The sequence below is a fragment of the Alosa sapidissima genome, chromosome 16, assembly GCF_018492685.1.
Source record: "Alosa sapidissima isolate fAloSap1 chromosome 16, fAloSap1.pri, whole genome shotgun sequence".
NCBI lineage: Eukaryota > Metazoa > Chordata > Actinopteri > Clupeiformes > Clupeidae > Alosa > Alosa sapidissima.
In genome coordinates, this window is record NC_055972.1 from 28,631,751 (window position 1) to 28,658,925 (window position 27,175).

At 42.5% G+C, this 27,175-nt stretch overlaps 1 protein-coding gene across 1 annotated transcript in view; it reads right to left on the reverse strand.

Moving 5' to 3' along the window:
- Positions 1–27,175, reverse strand: part of eys (eyes shut homolog) — a 212,863-nt gene that overhangs the window by 121,596 nt on the left and 64,092 nt on the right. The window contains 5 exon segments of the mRNA XM_042065147.1: positions 4,080–4,225; positions 5,496–5,603; positions 7,054–7,150; positions 18,392–18,651; positions 23,454–23,575. Of these exon segments, the coding sequence (XP_041921081.1) occupies positions 4,080–4,225; positions 5,496–5,603; positions 7,054–7,150; positions 18,392–18,651; positions 23,454–23,575 (733 nt within the window).

Here is a 27,175-nt window from a genome sequence, read left to right on the forward strand (position 1 = left end):
ATAACGGCACAATGACACATCTGTAATCTCCACTCCAGCTCTTCTGCTAGTCCACACCGTCAAACAGGCAGCATTTGCAACTCAAAGGGAGGGAGCCGTCTTTGATTTCTCCTCCATTTGCACATACTATTTCTAGTCATACTTTACTGTGTTATAGGCTGACAGATGCTTGCTTTCTGTCACAGAAAACTGCAACATTCTCCCTAGCATCCCAATGACCATGACTATCCTTCAACACGTTCATCCACTAGGAAATGACAGTCTCCTGTGTCCTGTTGAGCTGTCCTTGGGAGTAGAAATTAAAGACTTTTATCATTTGCATGTAGATAAAAGGGCATGTGTAGAAGGACAAGGAGATAATAGTTTCATCATGGTCTACTTCCTCAGACTCGCGTATATATTTACACTTGCACCAAACAAATAAGTGCATTGTAGGTCAGAATCGTGGAGCTACCTGATTTCACTACTATTTATTTATTTATTTATATATCTGTCATAATTTATTTATTTATGAAACCTATTTAATGGAGCAACCTTGAAATGGTGACCTAGTGTGCTATTTCCAAGTATGGCCGACGAGGCGGCACCATCTGTTTATATCTCCTTTCATGTACCTACACAAACAAAACAAAAACAAAACTGGCTCAAATCAATCAATCCGAAAATATTATTCAGAACATGACCAGAATAGAATGCCAGCAGAGAGGAAGAGCACATTTCCCATTGAGACTCGGGCCAGCTGGAAAGGTGTGAGATAAGCCACTGTCCACCGCAGCTTGACATCTGTGTTGCCGAATCAGAAAAATCTCAAGAGCAAGGTGAAAATTGTTGTTGCTGCATTTCTTTAAAGGAAAATGCATGGGAACAAAACACTACAAGATTGGCTAAAATGTTGTCTCAAGGGTGATGGTCATAAGAGCCAGAGGAAATGTCCCTCATGCTGACTTAGCCCAAACGTATCGGCACAAACACTTTTGATCCTGAGCCTATGCTTCTTGCCTTTGATGTGGGGACAACAGGGGCTGCTTTTGAAGACAGTAATTAATAACCAGACATATGAATATAAAAACATCCCTTTTTCTTGCTGTCAATACACATGGCATCATCTCTTTCAAGCGCATTACTGTATCCAAACAGAGCCATGAGCATGACAAACAGATTTGGGGATGTACCTTTGTGAAGTAGTTGGCTATTACAATACCAAGGGAAGGGTTCCCTGCTGACACAGAATAAATAAGCAAATCTCTCAGCATTATTCATTCAAAGTGGTTTATTCATTGAAAGTGGATGCAGCCCTTACTGCTCAATATTTACTCCTGCCTCAACTGACTCTGACTCTTCCCTCGTCAATGTGAATAGGTGCTAAGGAACGACATGATTTTCTCAACACAAATTTAAAATCTCTGAAACAATGGGAAATGTAAGGGCTTAAAAATCAGGCCACTCTAGCTGTTGCATGTGAGTGCTGATGTTGCATCTAAACGCACCATTTGCATTGCGGTGACCATTATATTGGAAATAGCAGTGATCAGAAATAGCTGTTATATACAATATATTCCAAATCATATTCCTCAAAGAGGAGAGAGTGCAGAGGGTCCACCTGCATAATATGCCAATTATAATATAATTATTAATAATAATGAGAGCAATTTCATCTGTGAACATTATTCTTCCTTCATTATATGCGACCTGAAATGCTCAACATAATTAGGGTCAGTGTGGATATCCAGAAATAATGGTTTGGGGTACTTTTTAGGTCTGGTAACTGATTTACTGAATATCCAAATGTCCCGCAGAGCCATGAACGCTGGCTGACATTTCATCGTGATCAAAGCCAAATAAGGATGTCTGCAATCGCGAGCCAAGTGGGTGAATTAATCATTTACATCTTTACAAGCACTTGTAAATGGATATGTAAATAAATGCATACATGAATAAATACGGGCAGTTCTTCTTATGCATTCTCAATGTTCATAGGTACTCAGTCATTAATACTGTACATATTGTGGGTTGTTATCTGACATTACTTTCTTAACTTCACAAGATCTTATGCAATGTCTGACTTGTAAGGGTGATTAACCAAAAAACCCAGTACCCACAGGCCTCATGGTGACAGTCTGGCAGAAACTGTCAAGGATTCTAACCCTGGTAAAAAAAAAAAAAACCTACCTCAGGAAAATCTAGGTTTCCATTTCAATACTAAGCCCATACAAGAGGACAGACCTTAGTCAAAATATAGATCATAATTCTTAATAAGATTATATAAAACCTCCCAAATCCGCACTTCCTTAACTGAAGCGATAAATAATGCATCTTGACATCTGGCTTTGTAAAAAATGAGGAGCAATGCAGAAAAGAGATTAAAATGTGGTTATGTTTAATCCCAATGTTAGCCTTCTTAAGGGGTCTCACTGAATTCATCTAAGAAAGTACCAGAAATTAAATAACCTTCCACATTTCCCCACAATTATTCCTCGCAGCTGGAAAGTAAAAGCTAATGTGAGATTTCTATCTTTTAAGAGGCGGTGGAGAAAAAGTGTTGCATCAACCCAAGTAGTGAAGACTGAGCTCCCAGGAACAATTTGTGTGAATAACACGGATGCTGCATTTTGATATGATAATTACTCCATATGCTGTACGGTCCAGTTTCTACCTAGCTCTGTGTAGAAAAGTGAATGTGAATCCAATTAAAACAATTTCATGCGTATTGGCTAGAATGCAACCAAGTTGAAGCAAAAGCTGAAGCTAAATAAATCTGAGTAAATCTAATGTATAATAAATTAGCTGCTGAAACGTCTCGACTGCATTAGAATTCCAGCACTGGCTCAGTGCTGAGCTCGATAATGCAAACCAAACGGGTCTTGGTCCTGGTGGACTGACTCTCGTTACCACTCAGCATTTAATTGACTGATTGAGGACATTGATTGGACTGACAGTCCCTTTTACCTGGTTTCTGAAGGCATGATTTGCTGTTGACAGAGAAGCCATACAATCGACACACAAACAGATCTGGCCCTCCAGGAACATGCCACACTCCACTTCGAGCCTCAATTTGACAAATAAGGCCTAACAACAATCGTATCTCATACTGAAGCTTAGACTGGATGGCACTGAGCTCAGAGAGGATCTCTCAAGCAGCTAGCAGTAGAAATCAGAATGACTCCGAAATGATAATATTACTCCAGGCATACTATCAGGTTATAGCGGAGATCATGATTTTATATCTTTCTGTATTGGAAGAAAATGAATATTTTTACTCTGTTTAACTTTTACAGGCTGAAAAAAAAGTCACATGACAAACACACAAAACCAACACTAGGCTGAAACCACAGTGGGTTCTGTCACTTTTCCTCCCCTCCTCTCCTCTCCTCTCACCATGCTCTCTTTGTTTCTCTTCTTGAAAAGTTACGATGGCGTAACATGTCTTATTAGGACAAATATGTCCTATGAGCTCCAGTCGCTTGAACCAATCCAAAATATATCCTCTGGCTCTTCTCTCAGGGGAGAGCCCCTACTACCTCAGATGAGTTGAGAGTAAGGGAAAAAAGTAATGACTTGTTCTATGCCGAGTGGGAGCCTAATAATAAAAGCTGCTTCAGTGGGAATTGGGGCATGCGTGTGTCAGGTTTTTTCGCTCTCCAGAGTCGCAATACCTCCGAGATTTCCCTCCCTCTTCCCCTGGAATAGGATAAATTGATGACACAGTGTGGAAGACAAATGAAATTAATCTTCACACTGTCTGACAGGAATCAAGATAAGATGGCTTTGGCTATAAAAAGCTCAACATCAGTCAGTGGAAATATATAAGTTAAGATATAATATACATCAAGATATCTATATATCTCTCTCTATAAGGAATAAATAATCTTGTGTCAGAAATTACATCCTAGACTAACACAAAATGTGTATATCTTAAGGAAAAATGATTTCAAATGCCAGCCAAGCCTGGCTAGCAAGGAGAGAGTGATGCTTGGAGATACTGTCAAGTCGTTTTAGTCACTGTGGTGGCCTGTGTTCAGGGGAAGGCTTCGTCTGTGCCATTGATTCTGTGTCACGGCGAGCTAAGGAGACGTGCGTACCTGAGAAGCCGGGAAGACAGATGCATGTGAAGCCCCCGGGCCTGTTGATACAGACACCATCGTGCAGACAGGGAGAGGCCTCACATTCGTTCACGTCAAGGCTGCAGAGGGCCCCAAAGTAGCCCGGCGGACAGTTACAGCGGAAGCTGATTCAGACGAACCCCAGAAAAATGACAAAACAAGGAGAGAAGAGGAGCAGGAAATGATGAATGAGTCAAAAGGATGAAATGAGTCAAAAGGTTCATAACACCAGAGTGCTACTTTCAAAATGAAGCATCATTCCAATATTTGGGTGAAATAAACTTTAGGCTTTGGGGCCTTATAAAACTGTTATTTTCCTGTTGTTTATATTTTTAATACCGCTGTTTACCTCAAAGTTATTGATCAGCGCTTTGCATTTAGCCATAAATAATGACTACATGGAGTTATGGTTTCTATGTTTATACAACTCATTATTTTCATTGTTGATATTGTTGACTATTAAGATGCTTAATGTAGGCTTTTCAACTTTATTTGAAACTATTATTTTTAACATTTGATATTCATATACTATAAGTCGCCAAATTCCACAAACATCCTGACCTATAAAAACATATATTTTTTTTATACACTATGTACATACATACTGATGCAAAAACATTTGTTTGTTTTTTCTGTACTATGCTTTGCATTTTTATGATTTTGCCCCCAAAACACTGCATTTCATACTGTATATGTAGAGTGACAGCAGAGATTTAATTGAACGGAGCGATAAGAGTCTAGCGGGTTGCCATGTGATGCCTCAAGCTAGCGCCTGTGGAGTTTCTTCAAAGGGACCAAAGGGGCGGCCCCCCTGGAAGTTCACCTGGTGTAAACTCCCTGGACTGCACAAATCAGAGAGAGAGAGAGAGAGAGAGACAGAGAGAACGCACGAAGCAAGACGGGGGTGGCGGGGTTGCACAGAAGGTCACATGGGAGAGTCTTCATGACAGGAGACAAACTGAAGACAAACCATTTAGGACTTAAATTGGCCCTGGGACTTTCTCTGCCCATCTGTCCGCCGAAGCCAAGCAGCCCCGAGGCTCCCATTAGGCCCAGAGAGAGAGGCTGTGGCGCGCTAAACCCAATCTAAGGGCATGATGTGCTCCTGCTGAATTTGCTCACTGTCTTTAGTAAGGCAGCTTATATGTGTCAAGGATGAAGAAAGGCCTGTTATATAAGCCAGAGCACTTGGGAGAATAACACTCCTGCCTTTGCGGAGTCTTATTTCTAAACTTGTTTTTATTCCTCACTGAGAAAAAAAAAAAACAGAAAACAAACACTCCCACAAACTCTGTTTGGTCTTCAGTGTCCTATTGAATTGAGCAGGTTTACATTTAGTTAGGTGAGAGGCTGTATATAGGTCTATGAGCGGACCTTTTGTGGACGAATACAAACCTGTTCACGAGCTCTTGGCAAATGCCTCCATTTTGGCAAGGACTAGAGGCACACTCATTGATGTCTTCTTCACAGAGCCTGCCGGAAAACCCTGGTTTGCAGTCACAACTGAAACTCAAAGAAAATCAATATTATTGACAGCTTCCTTTAGATTAAAAATCTGTTTTTTTACTACCACTAAATATATACATTTTCTCCAACAGATAAAAGCAATCAACATCAATTTTATTTTAATTAGATTAGTTGTAATTGTTTAACAGCAGTGGAATACGAGTTTCATTTAAATAGAGAGCATACTAATAAGGTAATCTCTATCACACCATGGTAGGATATTCTACAATAAAAAAAAAAAACATTTTCAGCCTTTTTGAAATAAATCTTCTATGGCTTTAATAAACCTTCACTTTGGACTAAATTTGTTGCATCACAAGCACAACAGGCGATTTAATCACATTGAATCATATTTACCTCCCTTAGTGTGAATCACACTGAAAGCGAATTTGTGAAAAACATATTCCAGTAGTTTGCGAGGCATCCATTTTCTTTGGGCTGCTGAGTCAATATTTTGCCGTTGCCAACCCCCTGGTGAGCTAGCACTATCTCTTTATTTACTCCAAATCTATCTTTTCTTAGCCACTAAATGTCAATAGGCCCCTTTTCAAGGACAGGGAACTGAATTGCATTTTGAACAGAGACCCCAAATTTAGTCACGCTTTGCGCGGATCACCCCATTATGTACAGGAACTTGCCGGGTCTGAATTTACAGATGGGTTACCCCCCAAGGAACCGCATTTCATGAACTATCAGTGCCCCAGTTAACAGATTGTACTTGAAAGGCTCTGAAGCCGTGTGCAGCCTACTGATTGGTGCCGCCAATGGACGTCACCTCAGCGGGGCCACTGTGCGTCAGTGCAAACTGGCTGTTGAGTGCACAGAACCACAGAAAACACAAGCGGGGAGAGGACAAGTGGCTTTACTAACTGCCTTAAAAAAAAACCGCAACAGTCAGCTCCAACAGGTTTGCTTGTACTGCATTGTGAGCACAGCAGGTGTCTTAAGATTAATAAGCTAGCTAGAGATAGTTCTTATCAAAATCATTAGGGTAACGATGGCAGAGGAAGACTAGAGGGCCTGGAGCAGCAAGATTTAATCTGGTCGGACATCTATATTTGCCTTTGTGTGAGAAAGTGCTTATGCGTCATAATTAGGAGCTGAGGACATCAGCTGATCATCACAAGACTAGCTGTCTCAGACGATACGGAGAAGGAGTGTATTTCTATAGTCAGCACTTTTTTTAAATGCCATGTTCCTTGCACACAGCACATACAATATATACGTTTATATAATGATGATGTGATAATATGTGCTTTTCATCACTGCACTGTTCCACTGGGTCAAGTATTTCTTAATATAGGCATGTTGTTCTTATCCTTTTAATCTGGAATAATAATTTAATGAAATATGTGTGTCAGCAACTGACCGTTTTAAATTGTGTCAGATGATAATGCTCATGTTTTGTTTTTATAAAGAAGTGGAAGTGATTGTGTGCTGCCCTTACGTGTAACCGTTGATCCCGTCCACACAATAACCCTGGTTTTGGCACGGACTTGAGCCACACTCGTTGGTGTCAATTTCACAGTGGGTTCCCTCAAATCCTGAAAGATAGATGAGATGGTCATGGATCAGCAGGTCCCAGCACATCCTGAAGGCATTAGGATCAATGATAACAAAGGCCCTTGTGAATGCCATCTTAATGGAAATGGTAACCCCCATGGTATATCTCATCTGGCAGGGACGGCGGGCTTGCAGGTGGTCCACTGAGACTGAGCCAGGCCAATAACAGACCAGACCGCAAGAGAGGGGCTGGTAGTATATGGATGAGCGAATGGGGATCTCGTTAAGTTGAGGCATGAGAGGAAAAGGGGGATAAGAAAAAGAAGAAAAGGAGGTTAAGTTCAGAGCTCCTTCAGCGTTGTTCATTAGGGGGTGAGGGATAGCATAGAGGATCAGATCAGCATGGATGCTTTATAGTCTTTTTGAGGAGCAGGCAGGCAGGCAGGCAGGCGCCGAGGGGAGGGGAGGGTGGGCAGAGTGGGGTGGTGTGTGGGTTGGATCTGAGTGAATATTCCGTCCGTCAGAAGGCTTCTCTCCTTCATGTGTGATCGTGGCTCACGAGGGCTCATGAGGGCTGCTTTAAAGAATACCACTGTGAGCCTGTCGCGCACAACCAAATGATTTGTGGCAAGAGGGCTTATTGTGTGCACAATTAGACAAATGTGACTGCAGCAAGCATCATCATTTTGTTGTTATACACAACATTGCACTCTTTTCAAACACATATCTTGAGAGATGAAAAATATGCTTGAGATATGAGAAACATGATTGCTAAAAAGATGTACAGTACCCATTATATGTAGTGTGGTGCTAAGCATGATGGCGATGTTTACAGAAGTTATCACAGCCAACACTGTAATTACCTCACAGTTTCACAAACGCAGAAGACACATGGAATCATATTGTGGCTCTATACCATATATTGGCTATGAAAGCTCATCAGATGCTCTTTCTTGGAGCTGAAAACGTGTAAATTATGTGAGTGATGGTGAGGACATTCTCTTCAAACGGAACTCATCTGGCCAGGTTGTTTTGCACTCTGCATGTTCTATCGTCAGTAAGAATTGAAAATAAAAATAGATGGAATGGAATGATGAACAAATAAACACATTCGAGTGTAAACTCTTTCTTTAATTACTGAAAACTTAGTCCACAGGCAGATGGATTTGTTTATTAAGTTAATTAAAGTAATTAATATGTTTTATTTTGGAGCTGACTGCACCGGTTTATTCTGCTTAAAAAAGAACGGAAGAAATTATGCAATAGATCCATATGACCAAAAAATATATTAACTTTTATTTGACCTGATTCCGATTATTCTGTTATTCCATTGTGGCACTGCACAGCTCTGCTATTCTGGTGGTTGACTATTACATAACGACAAAGCTTGGCATACATGATGCGTGGGAGATGTTTCTTCCAAATCAATCATAACCACTAACCTGTAGAGGCCTCCCTCGATCCAAAGCCTCAACAAAAGTGTGCACTCTGGGATGTTATCAATGCCCTGAAAGGCTCTCTTCTATGTGACCAGAGAGACATCCCAGTGCACTAGAGGGAAGAAGCGCATGGATATCTGGTGATTACAGACCTCCAGAGTCCCGCCCAGCCTGAGCTGTCAGTCACAGGGCTGCCCGAGCACCTCTGGGGCAATTTCGAATGTCAACTGTAATGCATCCTCTGCCACCAAACAGTGACTAGAGGCTCCTCTCTCTGTCATGTGGACCAGGGGAGTGTGTGTGTGTGTGTGTGTGTGTGTGTGTGTGTGTTTGTGTGTGTACATATGCATGCGTGTGTCTACGTATGTGTGTGTGTGTGTGTGTGTCTGTGTGTCTGTATGTGTGTGTGTGTGTGTGTGTGTGTGTGTGTGTGTGTGTGTGTGTGTGTGTGTGTGTGTCTGTCTGTGTGTCTGTCTGTGTGTTTGTGTGTGTGTACATATGCATGCGTGTGTCTACGTATGTGTGTGTGTGTGTGTGTGTGTGTGTGTGTATGTGTGTGTGCTTGTGTGGGGATGCCGGGGACATGACGAGCTCAGACACACATTCCATCATCCAGCCATGGATGCATGGTCGCGTAGGGAGGAGTGAGAAATCCTCCAGACATATTGTTTTGTCGGGAGAGTAAATAAATAGGACTCAGTGGGTTTTCTCTCCTGCTCGGCTGACACCTCGATTGGTAAAACACATCACTGATCTATATTCTCTCTGTTTCTTTCAATTGGATTGTTTTAACGGAAGCATGAAATGGTCTTACATATGGTGCCCAAAGTGGTTTGTGTCATAACAGTACACATTCTAAGCTTCCCCCCACTAAGTCCATATACATCAACACAACCGTGTTGGTAGTATTGTTTTAACCATAGAGCTGCATGACTTTTAATAGAAACTTTCATGTGGATTTGTGTTTCTATGGATCAGAAAGAAAAAAAAACGCATAGTACTAGCATGAAAGACACAAAAAAAACAGTACTAGCATGAAAGACACAAACAACAACAGTAGTAGCATGTTGTTTGTCTTGTGCGGCTTCTTTCTTACAGGCCAGCACCTACATTACCCCAATTAGCTGAGGCATCCAGGAGGCGCTGTGAATGCTTTAATCACTGGAAATGACTCGGTATATCAGGTCAATGGAAGCCGTAGCAGGCCGGACCAGATTTACACACCTTATTTTTCACTTAAACCCTACGGTTCATTAACTCACTAGAAAAATGAATCGAGGCGAGGAACACATATTCCTATTATTAACTGATTGCAAAAAATAACCTAGATTTATGCATCTAAGATTTAAGCAATACCCTTCAGGTAATTAGCCTTGATCACTATGATCATTAATCTCACTGGCACTAGGGGAAGGAATGCTCATCAGAACAAACCAGCCATGAGGCCTGGTGGATAACAATAGATGCCCCTGTACAGTGGCTTATGTATGTAGTGCCCAGTTTCAATCATTAAACTTTCAATCATTTAGAAGCCTTAATTGTTTAAGGCTGTATTTGATTCATGCTATATTGATAACATTTTTTTTTTCAGAATATACCCCCCATGGGTATATTTTCCTGATGACCAAATATGGTGTTTTCCTAGCTTGTTTTTCTTCTACATGCTCGGTATGCGATGCTGAGAAAGCTATCGTGGATCATGCTATCCTATCACTAGAAAAGGGAAATGAGTGTTTCTCTATGGTCAATTTGTTTGATGTGTATGTTGACATGAGGGCTCTATTTAAGGAAAGACTTCATAGAATCACAGGTAAAGAGGCATAACATCTGAATAGTCAGTCCCCCTTTCAGTCTCAGAATACATTTCTGAGTAGCACTGACCAAGACCCTTCCATTGAGGGGCTAATGGCTGCACTAGCCACCCTAGCATGCTAATTAATGTAATTTAGCGACAACAGTATGAAATGTAAACCGTTCCTCTGCCTTGCAGCTGATGCATCCTCGTGTAACATTCTCCTCTCTGTTATATTATGCATGAGACACAGCAAGCAGCGGGAGGCAGAGGCTGTTCTGTATGTAGCTCAGGTAGGTCTAGTGTCTGATGTCAAACTCCCTGAAGGAAGCATGAGGTGTTTTTTTTTATTTATTTTTTTATACAGTATACTCATGTACACAGGCTGGCAGCTGAGCCAATGGACCTTGGGGAACATGGCTTGTTAAAATGTCATGGCTTCCTTTGTAGTAATAAATTAAGTTATACACTGTATACAGTATGTGTAAACAACCGCGGTGAAATATCATTAGTTGAGTCTGACATCAACGCACAAGCCTTTCTTGGCTAGAATGCCAGATGTAGACCATTACAACTGATTGCAATTATTTAATGCATTTGTTGACTAACTTTCTATGCACCGACGGGAATTGAGTGTCAGTTTATCTGCTGTGTCCTTAAACAGCAAAAGTATCAACTAGTTTACTGAAATTTCAACTAATGGCTTAGCTGTAAGCAAATCATGAAAATATCATGACTTGTAGGCCTACTAAACTCTGACAAAATTAAAATGATATGCTTCTCTAATTTAAGGAACACTGACAATGCTTGGCAGATAGTTATACTCGATGAGAAAGTAATTGAACGAGTATCAGTCTACAAATACCTTGGTTTCTTCTTAGAAGAAAGTTTGTCCTTCAAGCATCATATAGAGTGTCTAACAAAAAATCTTAGAGTAAAGTTGGGTTTCTATTATAGAAACAAATGATGTTTATCTTTTAGTGTGAGAAAAAGACTCATACAAGCAACATTTCTGTCAATACTGGATTATGGTGATATTTTATACATGCATCCAAATCAATCTTCTCTGAAAATGCTGAATTCAGTATACCATGCAACACTAAGATTTGTAACTAATTTTGTTTTTCGTACTCATCACTATAGCTTGTATGAGAGTGTTGGTTGGCCTTCTATGCACAATCGCAGGTTGGAGCATTGGTATATTTTTCTTTATAAGGCCATACTATGTAAACTGCCTCCTTACTTATGTTCTCTCCTGACTCCTAAAGTCACCACCAGGAATTGTAATCTTCGATCATATGGGCAAATCATGTACAGTATGACATTCCCCGAACATGAACGGTCTTCGGTGAAAGTGACTTTAAAGTTTTTGCATCCTCATCCTGGTATAAATTGCAGAATCATCTTAAACTAGACTGCCTACCAACAATAACAATGTTATAGAAATAGAATAAAGGACTATTTGAGTACTAAATGCACATGTGCTGTTGTTACTGATTGCTGCTGGTGATCATGTTGAGATGATGTTAAAGGAGAAATCCGGTGTGATATTGACCTAAAGTGTGTTGAAACATGATACCGAGTGTGAACGTATGTCTCATAGCTCAGCTTGTCCCCTGCAATCAGAAATCTGGCGCTAGTTAGCCTATGCTACCAACAGTTTTTCGATGGGGGTGCCCTCGAGCATCGGCCTAGCCATGCAAATAAATCACTGTTTTACACCATTTACGAGGCTCAAAGTAGCTCCATACTTCATTGGTAGACTTCTGAGGGCTTTGACATTTAAAACGAGACATTGAGAACTTTGAAAAAGCACTGGTAGTTTATTTACAAGACGATTTATACAGACAGTACCTTAAGTAAGTTTACCGTTCGCCGCTATCTTGAATTTAGTCACGATAAGTCGAGCGACGAGTATGAAAGAACATGTATGACAAGGGATCAGATTCCAAAAATAATTCCGTGGAAATGCATGGATTCCAGTTCCAGTAGCAGCAATTGGAATCCATGAATTTCCACGAAATTATTTATGGATTTTTGGCTAGGCCAAGCCCAAGGCACCCCCATCGAAAAACTGTTGGTAGCATCGGCTAACTAGCGCCAGATTTCTGAGTGCAGGGAACAAGCCGAGATGAGCTATGAGACATACTGTACGTTCACACTCGGTATCATGTTTCAACACACTTTAGGTCAATATCACACCGGAATTCTCCTTTAAATTGCCAACTGTCTTTTTCTGTTTTATGTTGTCTGTTTTTCACTGTATATTTTAATATGGAACTATTATGCTGCTGTCCTAGCTAGGACTCCCTTGAAAAAGAGATTCTGAATCTCAATGGGATTATTCCTGGCATCATGCCATCAAAAGACATTTGACAATACAACATGTAAGTGTGGAAGCAATGGCGTATTTTTGTAAGTCACAATTTGAAACAGCATGGAATGGTTTACTGTGCACCTAGTGAATTTATCTTGGCCAGAAATGCGTCTTTCCTAATACAAAAGGTAAAGTAACAGATCATTTTTTTGTCCGCAGTGAATAATGTACATACCCCTATAAATGCCACAAACACCTATGACATTTTATTTTCCAAAAATAAAAAAGTAGTTCTTTGGTGCTTGTTTTTGAGACATTTTTGAGTTTCAAAAATGTAAACTTGTTCAGTAGCCCAGGTCTACAACCCTGCCAGCATTTCAGGTAAAACCAAATATTTTAGCAGCACCCCACACTGTGAAAATGGAGTCTTTTAACAGTGAAAGGGATTTACGGCTTTAAACCTGAAGTTAATGGCATCGGTGGAACCCTTCCAATTTTACTCAGCGTGACGCACAGAAGAAGTTGTTGGCTAACTGATGCATTGCAGACCGGTTGAGGGTGCATGGGAATCACATCGAATAAATCTCCAGCACAACATCACCTTTTAGGTCAGTCGTGCAGGCGGAGAGAGTGAGGGGAAAGGAGGAAATCTGAGAGCGAAGCAGACAGGTTTCACAGCTGCTGTGGGTAAGAGAAAGGGCAGCAAGAAACACAAACACACACACACACACCGCCAGACTTTTTCAAAAGACTAAAAGGAAATTTGTGCATGACTGTCCAACAGAAGCCCCAACAAAAACCCCACGCGTAGACAGGAGGAGGGTTAAGGTCCTGCAAACTCACAGCGGTGACGAAAGGGCAAAGCTTGGATGGAGGTTGAGTCCATCGCAGAATGCCCTCATCTGACATGGTCCTGTCAAGCCAGGTGATTTTGTCAGAATAAAGCCTGTCAACAGGAGCTCGAGCATGGTTTTTCTTTTATACAAGTGTAAAAGCTAGCCCACATCAAATACACAGGCATGAGAGTGAGGGAAAGGATAAAAGGCTTGGTCTTTCTATGCCTTTAGGACCTCATTTACCTCTAGTTGCAGTGTCCAAATTGAAAGCTGGCTGCCATGGCATTTAAAGGAAAGGGCAGTGCACAGGGCACCTGCTGATGAGGTGAGGCTCACTGCTGCTTCTTATTTATCATTGCGCTTTCAAATGAATATTGCTTCATTCACATCTATAATAGCCAGCCTGACAAGCTCTGCTTCTCTACAATACATAAAACATCCATGAGAAAGGATCAAAGTTCATTATCATTACAAGACATTCACTGCACTCTGCCTACACCACAGAATATGAACGTATACTACTCATCCACATTAATCATGACCTTTAAGACAAGCATAACCTGTAACGGTGAGTCATATTCCTGCTGTCTAAAGCATGAATAAATCATCTCCTCTGTAGTCTAATGTACAAATAAATCACACATGATTAATCAAAACACTAAGAGGAGATTAATGTTAAAGACACAAATGTTGGGATGTAAGTCACTGGAACACGATGTGGAGCAGCGTAAGTAATTTAATAAATTATTTTCTTGGCAACAACTAATCCACTCGTTGCCTCCTGCTGAGATGTACTTTATCCCCTTGAGACAGTGCCCTGAGCTAGATGCATTATTATGTGTCAGGCCAAGGAGTTATACGAACTGCATGATATGTGGGTCAAAGAGCTAACATTAGTTTGAAGAATGTTAATATAACTTCCCTGAATTTCCCTGAAAATGCGTATCAGTGTTAATAAGTCCCACCTGCTACTTAAAATATCAGTGATACTAAATTCAATCTTTGAATTGGTAGTATGCTACGTGGCAATGTTAATATTCTATTTAATTCAGACAATCAATATCCATCTGGAGTCAAAGTACATCTGCTAGAGATGCTGTTAGTCCTAACTGAATTAGTCTCACTATATATATATTTAATGAACAAATGCATTAAATATTGCTCTCGCATAAAATGAAACTAATTAAACTTGGTCTATAATTTATTTTGAAAGATATTCCAACCTAAACACTCAAACCTCAGTTTTCATAAATAAAAAAACCCTCACTAAAGTCCAGTATGTAATACAATATCTCAATATATGTGGCCTCTTCTTTGCCTACTGTTATAAAAAGAAATCCCTTGCTTTTCCTATATATACCTACTGTAACATATCCTGGTCTCTTGTAATGTTACAGTGGATCAGTAAGCTACAACCTGGCACTGCTTACAGATGGACAGAGCATAGAGGAAACAATTCTTCCAAATCATTTTCTCGGAAGCTCGCAGGATACTTCTGATTTTGCTATTTACCGTAATACCACTAGCCAGGTAATAGTGATAGCTCTGGGACCAAATAGCTCCTAATAGGGCTGCGGGTAGGCAGACCGTCATCTGTGTCCCAGGGAGGAGAGGGGCAGGCGAGACGCATGGATCTGCTGGACAAATTGAAAACATTTCTCTCCAGATTGCACATCATATTACGACGGATATTGGATATTACAAGGATGGTGCACATCTATATACGCAAAGGTGTTTACAGAGTGGAAGAGAGAGAAAGAAAGAGCGAGAGAGGGAGGGAATGTGAAGAAAAGAGGGAGAGAAACTACCCCGGTGTGTCAACAAATGCTTAAGCACCATTCTGATGCAGGGGGGTGGCAAAGAGGGAAAAATAGCTCTTTGTGTCTCCTTTCATCTGCGTCAGCCTCCAATGCGTTGCTTCAAGAGACATCAGCTCCATTGAGGACAGTGTCTAGCACTAGGTCACGCCATACCCCCCCCCCCCCCCCCCCCCCCCCACTCATACACACACACACACCCTCCACCACACACACATTCTGGGAACTCCTCCCCCCTCCCCCCTCCTCTATTCAGGAATAATATGACACAAGTCATTTTTCATCCATGACCAGCTTCAGGTGAGCTTCGGTCTGATTGCTCTGAGAGATGACACGCAGCTGCCAGCAGACATGAAGCTTCGCCACAACAGCCAGCAGAATTAGCCAAACGAGGGGACGTGTTTACGTGGCGCACAGACGAACAACCCCTGGACTCGGATGGATGCTGAATGAGCGCGTTGTTTATGCAGGACGCTGATGTGTGCCCAACCTTGGACATCCTTTCTCCATACCTCGCATGAGGAGGTGGGGGTGGGGGGTGGGAAGTTCATTCTAGTGTCACGCGTCTCGATCGACGAATCACCCTGATTAAAAAGTAATAAGGATAACACTATAAATTAGTATGGATGACGGCACGAAGTGGTGTTGATTTTATAAACAGTTAATCTTAATAATGTTTGCTGTAAGAATGTGGGAGACAGAGGGGGGTAAAGGAGGATTGGAGAAAGATAGGTGGTGATGATGGTGGGGGGGGGGGGGCTTTTTGGCCATCGGCGGTAAATCTCCAGAATCTGGCACTCTGGAAGCAGCCAACGAATCCTAATTCAATTAGACTCGGCGAGTGATGGGTGGGATATCTGCTGTTTTGTCGCAAAGAAGAGGGAAAAAAAGGGAGAGACTGCTGCAGCCGTAAATCATATGTCTGGGGGTCTCTTGGCCCGGCATCAAAACGCCAGTCGTGCAATGCTGCTGCGCTTCTGCCATGATACACCCCCCCCACCCCTCACGCACCCACCCCCTCCCCCCCCCCCACACACACACATACACACACACGCAAAGTGAGTCAGAAGGAGCGCACTAAGGAGACTGACCGAGACAGAGAGAGGGGGAGAGGAAGGAAGGGAGGGAGAGAGAGAGAGAGAGAGGCAGAGAGAGACTAGTGCACCCACGCACAGCCTCTCGATGGTAATGTATGCAGGTCCTGCTAATTTCCTATTCCTCTCTGAGGGAAGCCTTACGCAGCTTGCCAGTGAACGCTATTTTTAAATTGCACACACATTCTTTTCATTTCCTTGCTGATACACCCACTGCTTACAACACACAGTCACAGAACACACACACACACACACACACACACACACACACACACACACACACACACACACACACACACACACAGACATACACACACATAAAACTTCTACTGTAATACAGCCCATTCCATCTTCATTCAAACAGACCTGCAGCACAAGAACACACTTCTGGAGCGTCATCATGCAGGAGGGTACTCCAAATAAAAGGCAGGGATGAATAAAGCAGGGGGAAGGAGGTTAGCTCATAACCAGCTGGGCTTTGTGTTCTGCATGGCTCTTTAATTCCCATCACGGTTGAGTAATAACAACCCATTCCAGAAAAGAACTTAGAGTCCCAAAGCGCACCTTGATCAACTTCATTCTCCCAAAAGGGACCTAAGGGGAATTATTGGCAATTGACTGAAGAATCAATAGTGAGCCAATCGCACGACAGTTAGCATCCTGTGTGGAGACACCCGAGGAGGAACCAAACAACCTCTCTGACGGATCTCTCAATTACAGTATCTGGAAGTTGCAAATATAGGCGCATGAGTCATTGGCTGCTCCCATTGAACACTTGCCCAAAGTACTCATGCGTCGATTACACACAGGCTACCGTGGCATGGGATAAGAGTGAAACTAATATCTTCAGGGGACTTGCAATTGCCCGGCAATTTGATAAGATCTGGTCTCCACAGAGTGCCACACTACATGAGGCTAGGGCACAAAAAAAAGGGGGAAAGATAGCAGCGAGCCTCTCCACTGCAAGAGAGAGAGAGAGAGAGAGAGAGAGAGAGAGAGAGAGAGAGAAAGAGAGAGAGAAAGAGAAAGAGAGGGAGGGAGAGGAGGCGAGATAGAAAGGAGAATGCCAGGGCCCCATTGTTACGGCACATATTCCCCATTAATCAAGTGTCGCCGGCACCTCCGGTGGGTACCTGTAGCCATGATTTAATGAAATAGTTGAAACTTGTGCCATGGTGCAGGCGGCAGGATTTATTTCTCGGAGGAGAAATCAGAAACAGACAAAACACTGGGCTGCAGAGGGAGAGTCACTATTCAGCGCCGGCACTCTGCACCAACCACAGGTCATTTGGACTCGGGCTCCGCGCTCCATTGATCATCCCTTGTCCAGTGCAGCTCAGGAGAGACACACACGCACACATACACACTCCTGGGGAGAGCTGACAGGGCAGCACACGTACACCCCCAAGCACGCAGTGTGTCCTTCGTATATGATAACCCAAATGTGTTTTAACAAAGCCTTTTTGTTTAAATTTGTTTTAATTCCATAAATTACACTGCAGATATGATTTTGTCTACATGTACCTACAGTACATAAGGAGCAAGAAAACACAGTAACACACACTAGCTTAAAGACTGCTCAAAAATGATTTCCTCAAGTCTCTTATATTGCGCATATGAGTGGGTTTAAGATTTGTGTAACTGGTAAATGTGACGTAGGCGGACAAATACATCATTTCATTCAAACCTGCAGTATAATCGTGTGTCAACATACCTAACAATAGAAACTGTAGCGAGTAATTCCTATAGTGTTTACAGAGCTCCTTTTACCCTATTCATCTGGTTAGTGGTGTTAGACAGTGGTAAAAGAGATGAGATTATGGCCTCCCACTGATCTTCTGTTTGGGTGTAGTGTGATTGTGATCCTCCCTACAGTGGCTTGAAACTGCTCTGTGTAAAACGATGCTGGTGTCCTGCTGCTAAACTAAACCACTGCGTGGTGTTGACCTGAATCGGCGGGATGTTCACAATCTCATTTAGTTCTTACCAGCCAGGCAGTCGCAGGAGGCCGCGCCGTCCGGTCGAGGGCGGCAGGTGGAGTTGTGCCGGCAGGGGTCGTGCTGGAGGTCGCAGGGGTCAAAGGGCACCCTGCAGAGCGGACCGGTGAAGAACGGGGGGCAGGTGCAGGAGAACTCTCCGGGGACCTCCGACTGGACGCAGCGCGCCCCGTTCAGGCAGGGAGCCGAGTCGCACTCATTTATGTCATCGCTGCAGTCTGACCCGGTCCAGCCTCGGGCACACATGCACCTGGAAAAAACACACACAGCGGGCTACTTCAGAAGAGGCAGGAGGAATGGGTCTGCTTTTCAATGGGCTGTAAAAACAACTTCACAGCCCTGGTGCAAATTACCGCAGGGGGATATCGAAGACATGCGTCTGTCCAATGCAGAAGGCGTTTTAAGATTGCCTGTAACAGTCGTCTAGACATTGTCCCATGTGACTGACACTGCCCAACTAAACTGCCACAAGCAAATGCAATCTGCCACTGCTGTTGAATGGGATCTCACTGAGCATGTCTTAACCACATGGCTAAAATGGTAAAGAGCCATTTTTTACAGTGTCTGTAAAGAAAAGCTGTAGCCGGTCTGCCTTTATACAGTATGTGATCCAATTCCTCCATTATTCCATTATGGTTTAATATATTGCGTATACAGCACACTTCATACTATTATTACCACACAGGGATATGATCCACAAAAGACTTTCATATGTAGGCCTATCCTCCAGCTCATGTGTTTACCATTATTCTCCATTCTAAGTTCCTGTGCTACTGCATGGCATCCATCCACTTTGATTACCAGAGTCCTGGCATCAAACCATGTGTCAGCTGTCACAATTTACAAAAAAAAAAACCTTTATAGCACCATGGCCAACCTGGATTGAGTCCACTTGTCTTATAATTGTATGTCTCTATCTTTTATGCTTTTCCCATTGTCATGTCATTATCCATGATGGCTGGGTAATGCTACAAAATTCCCTAATTTAATTGTATTCAGTCACTCAAAGGCAGTTTTTAGGAAAACATAGCTAAGGCGGGAAGTGTTTATATTCACTTAAGCCTTTCTGAAGCAATAGTAACCCATAGAATGCACCAAATGTTCCATACAGAGAGGCATGCATTTCCATACAAGACTCAAAGCTGCCTTTATATCAGTATGCATATATGTCACATAGAGATGATCTCTTTCAAATGCAATTTGGTGCAGGACAATAATCCAGCAATATCTAGATGACAAAACAGATGTTCATCTAGCTCACAAATGCTTCCCAGTGCCAAAGAACAACAGATGGATATTGGACGACTTCATCCATCTTAATGATTTTATTTCCCTTTTTTAAGTTTTCTGTTGGTACAATCGTCTCAAGAGGATACTGAGGCTTTCTTTTTTCAACACTGATTGAATGCATTCAGGCATTTCATTTTCAGTAACTTTGTGATATTCATCCAAAAAACAAACACACAAACAGACAAACAAAAACAGAAGCCCCCCCCCCCCCCCCCAAAAAAAAAAGGAAATCTTGCTGACATGGGGCATTCTGTGAGTGTGTGAGTACACAGAGTCAAAAAACAACCCAGCGAATGAATGGGCCACGGCTCTGCTTGGCTTAAGCAGTTTAAAGCGACTCTTTCTGAGCTGAGCTGAGTCATTGTGAAATGCCTCTTGCTCGTGAGGCGGATTTATAAACAGTTGAGGGGATTAACAGGTTAATTGCACCATTGGACTGGGGAGCATTAAATTCTAGACAGCTGAATCTAGGACACTGGAGGTTAAAGCACTGAGCTGGGATTATGCTGCAAGAGTGTATGCAAGAGTGTTAGCGTGTGCAGTGCAGTGTGTGTGTGTGTGTGTGTGTGTGTGTGTGTGTGTGTGTGTGTGTGTGTGTGTATGCTTCAGGAAACTGCTCCACATGGTGGCAGTGAGCTCACAGCCAAAGCAGAGGACACATCTCCCACTTCCCGCTCTCTCTCTCTCCCATGTGTGTGTGTGTGTGTGTGTGTGTGTGTGTGTGTGTGTGTGTGTGTGTATTTGTGTGTGTGTGTGAGTGTGCACGTGTGGACATGTCTGTATGTGTCTGTATGTGTGTGTGTGTGTGTGTGTGTGTGTGTGTGTGTGTGTGTGTGTGTGTGAGTGTACACGTGTGGGCATGTCTGTGTGTGTGTGTGTGTGTGTGTGTGTGTGCTTGGTGCGTGCGTGCATGCGTGCACTATGCCTACATAAATATGAATGCATGAATGTATACCCCAAAATGACAAAGCAACCAAAGGATTCCATATTATTTCAGACCGTTTGCTGTGACACCACACAGAAGCCTCTCCTCAGTAAAAAGTGAACATTAAGGCTTCCAGTGAAGACACAGAATGGCTTGGAGTTTGCAAAAAATGCACTGAAAAGACTCAGACTGATGAAACCCTGAAAATTAAACTGCTTGGCTTCAAGTTGAAGCATCATTCCAGGAGGGAACCATGACCCAGACCAGGAACCAGGAACTAATTGGACATCTGGACAATTGGGCAGCCATGGCCTACTGGTTAGCACTTCGGACCTGTAACCGGAGGGTTGCCGGTTCGAACCCCGACCAGTAGGCACGGCTGAAGTGCCCTTGAGCAAGGCACCTAACCCCTCACTGCTCCCCGAGCACCGCTGTTGATGCAGGCAGCTCACTGCGCCGGGATTAGTGTGTGCTTCACCTCACTGTGTGTACACTGTGTGCTGTGTGTGTTTCACTAATTCACGGATTGGGATAAATGCAGAGACCAAATTTCCCTAACGGGATCAAAAGAGTATATATACTTATACTTATAAGACGTCACTCGTCAGGACCAATGAGGGAACTGGGAGTGGTCGAAGGAAATCGTGAAGCTTCTGCGCGCTGTTGGAAATAACAATTGATTATAGAACCCCTGTTAACCTAATGATTCTGACCCCGCTAGATATGGAGAAGTTTCATTCAAAGTAATATTATTATCCATAGTAGGCCGATGTAGGCCTACCCACGATACTGTTACAAGAATGCCTTCTAGCTATTTAATTAGACTCAACTTCCCCAAGAATAGTGTGCAAGGCCCTCCTCGGCCGACTAATTCGGGAGGCACCATTTACTGAGTAATGATCCTAGTGTGAAAGTTGGTCAGAGGCTATAGTGCTGGCCTGGACCACTATACTCACCTGGACAGAACATCTTACCGAAGCTACAGAGGGTTCAGGGTGTGCTAAGGTTAGCTGTCTAATTCCAGACTTTCACTGATTTAGCCCCCACGGCCCTAGGGACTAATCCTAGCCGTTCCCCCTGGCACATCTTAAACTTTGAGGGATATCTAAAGAAATTCTAGAAAACTATGCGGTCAAAGCATAACAATTTATTTGTCAGATACAAGCTATTCATCCTATACATTGTAGAAGGTACATCTAAATGAATAATGTGAAAGTTACGAAAACAGGTTAAAGGATCATTTAGGAAGCCATATGAAGCAATCAGAGAATGAACATACCAGCTCAGAGGATGATGACTACACACCTTAGTGGTGCGGGAGATTCTGACTACAGAATGGCTCCTAAAATGCTCTGTAAACTTCACTTAAATAGGCTACCTAGTTTGTAGTTTGTTACATCGATATGGATCACATGATTGGAGGTCAGCTGATTTGGGATCACATGGTTGGAGGTCAGCTGATTTGAGAGTACTTTGATGAGACTTGAGACCATTGTTGTAGTGAGAGTGAATCAATCAAGACATGACAAGGTATACATTTGATTACATTTCCTGTCCCTATAGTTAACTGCTCCTGTGGACATGTGACAGTAGGCCCACAATAGGCCCACACTTAGTAATTGATCAAGAGTCAATATATGACTGAAAAGATTATCATCAGCCTGGTAATTAGGATCCTTACATACTTATATCTGGAGAGCAGTGAAAATGGCTGTGCACCAACTGCTCCCATCCAAACTCATAGAGGCTGAGAACATCTTAACAAGCTCATTGTGTTATAACCAAGGATATATTTATTTATAGAATCCTTTGTTTTCACTTCACCATTATGTATACTGTGCACATTGATGAGAGAAGTTAAATGATTTATTAAAAGTATTCAACATGAGAACATGTCAAAAAAGTACCGTAATTTCCCAACTATTAGCCGTGGTTTACACATTGATTTTGCAAAATTTAGTCAGCTATGAGGTTAATACATGGGACAGTTAACATGGTATTACAGTAATATGGTTTTGTTTTTTTAACTTGCATGAAACACTGCCCTGCGGTTTATACACAATGCGGCTAATACAGAGGAAATTACTGTAAAAGGGTCTAGTGGTAATTACCAGTAGATAAAAAAAGAATGTATTTTAAAACTACACCAATCATCCATTTAATCCATTTGCCATTTTTTATGCCCATCATGTGAACAGTATGTTGTAGAATTGCATCCCTGGCACAGCAACATCAGAAAGACATTCTTAAAAGCGTTCAAAATTTGGGGGATCTTGGTGGTGATGATAATGGGAAATTGCCCTCCTGTCTGTGTCAAACTAGCAGAAAGCATTGGACCTGAGCATTAGTGGTTGTTACCGTACCATTACTGCTATCAATTTGAAGCCCTAAATCTCTCTCTCTCTCTCCACCTTCCTCTCCCCTCTGGTTGCGTGTGTGTATGTGTGTGTGTGTGTGTGGGGGGGGGGGGGCATCTGTCAGAACAGAGGTAGCAGTATTTCCCTCCTGTGAGTCGCGGACCCCCGAGAGCCCTCTCCCTGCTGCGCGCCGCTGATTGATTCATTTGTTTTACCTGCCAGCTGCAACTTGTTACCGCGGCCGTTTGAGGGGCCGCATACTGAAGCAGCGCGGCGATGACGCTGCCATTGCCATGGGCGCAAAGTGTGGCACGGGGACGGGACAGCATGCAGCATACAGTCACGTACACTGTTGAACCTGACACACACACACATACACATACACATACATACGCTCAAACTCGCACACCTACTCGCACACACAGACACACACAGACACACACAGACACACACACACACACACACTACCTCAGGGCTCACCTGTAGCCGTTTAGGAGGTCTGTGCAGGTGCCGTTGTTCTTGCACGGCTGTGACGCACACTCGTCCACCTCCGCTTGGCAGAACTCCCCCTCCCAACCTGGGGGGCAGACACACTGGTAGCCCTGTGTGTGAAGACAGCAAATTAAGTGATAATTACTAGTGGATGAGCTATGTGCTAACTTAACCTCGCTAAGAGCTTCATATGTGAGGCAGCAACAGCTAAATTAAATGTGTTTCCAGAAGATGCCCTCACGCCATATTATTTGTTATTTAATGGAAACTGTTTAAGCAAATGTTAAGAGTTTATTTTTCTTTTCTCCCATACTAATTTAATTATCTTGAAAGAACTTGAAAAATATCTGTATAGAGGGCAAACCATAATTGTGTATTGTAATGGGCAAAATATTTTTGCTGCTCGACTTCATTTAAAGCAACACCAAAGAGTTTTTTGTACCTTAAAATAATGTTAATCGTTAAATACCTTAAATCGTTTCAGTGGTTCATCAATTTGTAACAGGGTGAACGGCACTTCTGCATTCGCTTTGCGGCCCTCTATCGGCTATAACCGCACTATGTACAGTAAGTTTGCCAGATCGGGTAGCGGATCTGTAGTTCGATGGAATGAAACATAAGAAACTACAAATTTGACTTGCATCTGATGTCGCAATACATCGTACTTTCATAAATCGTGCAACATATTCTACCTTGTCTGTAGACATTGTTATTTGCAAAGCCGGTGCTGGATAAACAAATAGCGTGCGTGCGACAGAGGAAAAATTCTTTGGTGTTGCTTTAACTTACAGAGAACATACAAAAAAGCTATCAAAAATGACGATGCCACTGTTGATACAAAGGAGCTTGAAAAGGATTTCAAATTATACATTCAGCTCCCTACGAGTGTTATGTTACTTCCACCCACATCTTGGCACAACCTCTTATCTTTTCCTTTTCTTTAACACATTCACCAGATGCAGTTGTCATGCGGCATAATTATGCAGACACTCTTCCACAACCACCCACCTTGTGTTTAAGTCTATTACATGATGTTAACATGGTACATAGTCAGAGATGTGCAGTTAACACACTGGCCAATGACAACTTTTGGGTTTCATTTAAAACACCACATACAAAAAAGCATGGGATCTTTTTTTGGATTCTTAGGTTGCCTTCACACTTGGTCCGTTTAACCTGGACCGCACCCGTGTTCGGTAGACTGCGTTCACATTAGCAAAAATCCCCGAACCATCGGTCCAAACGAACTCGGATCCGGACCAAACAGTCTAGTGTAAATGCGCCCTTAGGTACTGACTGCAAGTTGCATATATAATAATAATTCATAGTCGCGACATGTCTGATGAAGAGTGGTGTAATGTTCCAGCTCATGTTGAAGCGAATATACAGTAAACTATACTTATTTAATTATATAAATTCATTTTATAAACAGAACCTAAGATACTCCAACAAATTACACAAACAGAATTTCTTTCCCTAGATTGTATTGCACTTGCGCTAATGAGACCATTAGCCAAAAAGTTGAACTTGTAATTCCTTTTTAACACATTCCAATGCAGGCAACACACCATAAAGCTCCACCACCAGCACCACCAGCTCAACCACCTTTAATTGCTATCCTTTGTCCTGACAAGGCATTGACACTGTTAACAAGGCATTCTTCAAGCCTTGAATGGGAGAAAAAAGCCTGAGATATTTGGCATCATACATCATTCTTAACTTTGGAATGTGACCGTGGCGACTCTCCCCCCCCACCCCCCTCGCACATCTCTTCCCTCTGAACAGAGGCTACACGTCCTCCAGTTTGTCATTAAAATCTTCATTATGATAATTAATCACAGAGGAAGAGATGAATGGTTTGTTGTCTATTAGTTTCCAGGGGCGCAGGTTTTAATTTAACTTTCCCTTTGCATACAAATTGAGAGCCGGGGTCGTGCGGTCAAGGGGTGTTGGGGATTCTTCATCATGAACGTGCCGTCTAAAAGGTCCCGTCTGCCATCACGGCAGCAGCGGAGCACCGGACGCATGCTAATCCTCGCTTCATACACAGGCAGGAAGCCGTTAAACTTTGTCTGATATAATTTGTACACCGCGGGCCTTATTCATACGCGCGAGAAGTAATGCAGACATCGTCTGATAAATGGGAGGCCTCTGGGAGGCAGCGATTGTTCACCCCTGGCTATGGAGAGCATAATCTCATTTCGGGCTGTTAAATCATCTGCAGGGACCACACAGCTCCCCTGGTAGATTTCTGCTCAGTGGGGGCATTTTTTGAATTAAAGGAGGGGGTGGGGAGGGGAGGGGGGGAAGAGTTGTAAACAAGATATGTCCTGGCCAAGGGCCTTCTCTGGAGTTGAAAAGATAGCAGGAACAAACTATCCACTTTCAGTGAAACCGAAACACCAGAGATTAGAGCTTTGCATAAATGTTCAAGGTAAACAGTAGTTTGTCAATATGATATAATAATCTGCCAAGTCATCAAATAACACTATTATAACATAAGCAGTGACTGTCTGTCTGACACATCAAGTGTTAGAAAGACAAAATAAACCTGCTATGGACCCTTTCAAGAGAGTTCCATTATCAGCATCATAGTTGGCCCCACAAGACTTCCTTTTTAACATTCCATATGTTATCTTAAAGGTCCAGTATGTAGGAAATAATGGAAAATAAACTGTAACCATTCAGAAAATGATCACCATATGTTGTCAAGAGAGTAAGGAAACACGATGAATTGACGTAATGGCTTATTTGACAACATTACTCTAACCAGTAAAACCCCGTAAAACCCATGAAAAAAATGAGTTACGGGGCGGAATCTCTTGGAATTTTCGTTTATGTTTTGAACGATTCATTCTAGAATAGCGTATTAATAATGGGCTAGCACGTCCTCCTATTTGGGTTGCCAAATTAGCAAAGGCCAACTGTCAACAGCTGTCAGTTGTAGTCATGAACGCCTACGAGAGGCAGGCAAATTTACAAAATTAAAACAAGAAACAAATTAAGTGGACATCGGAGGAGCTTCCTGATATGGTGACGTCTTCGTCAAATGAAGAATATCAAGTCTGACGCAGAGCTGGCCATATTTCTCCACAACAGGTAGCCAGCTAAACTTCATCTGCATCGCTGACTTCAGCTAAATATGTTACGTTGGTTAGAGAGGTATTTTTTGTTTTCATTGTTTCCTTAATGTGTAGCTGGGTCATGGTTGGAGAAACGTTAAAGCAGCTGCAGGTCAACTAACGTTAGCTAAGTCTTCATTCCATCTGGCAACCCAGAAGAGGCTCGCGTCTGGTAGTCTTGAGAACGTTCACCAGTGTTTTGATTTTGGCCTACAGAACGTTCGGTAACAATCCTACAAATCGCACCTTTAATGTAGAGGAAGTAGATTGGGGCCCAAATAGAACGTTCAAGCATTGTTTTTGTTTTTATTGATGAAAGGGTCTATATGATATAACGCTGCTACCTGTGCTATCCATATGGAATGTTTATTACTGTTGCCAAGGAGATGTTTTCACTGGTTCATCGGTCTCTCTTTTTGCCCGTGAGCAGGTGTAGGCGAAGGACTCTTTAGAATAGGTGTGTTTGTCTGTATGTAGGACTATGCAAAGGACTTGTTAGCTTAGGCCAAATATGAACCCATTACATTCTGGAGTGCCTACGAGTCATATGGGAGTTTAACAAATTTTGTTCCACTTTTGCTAATGTTG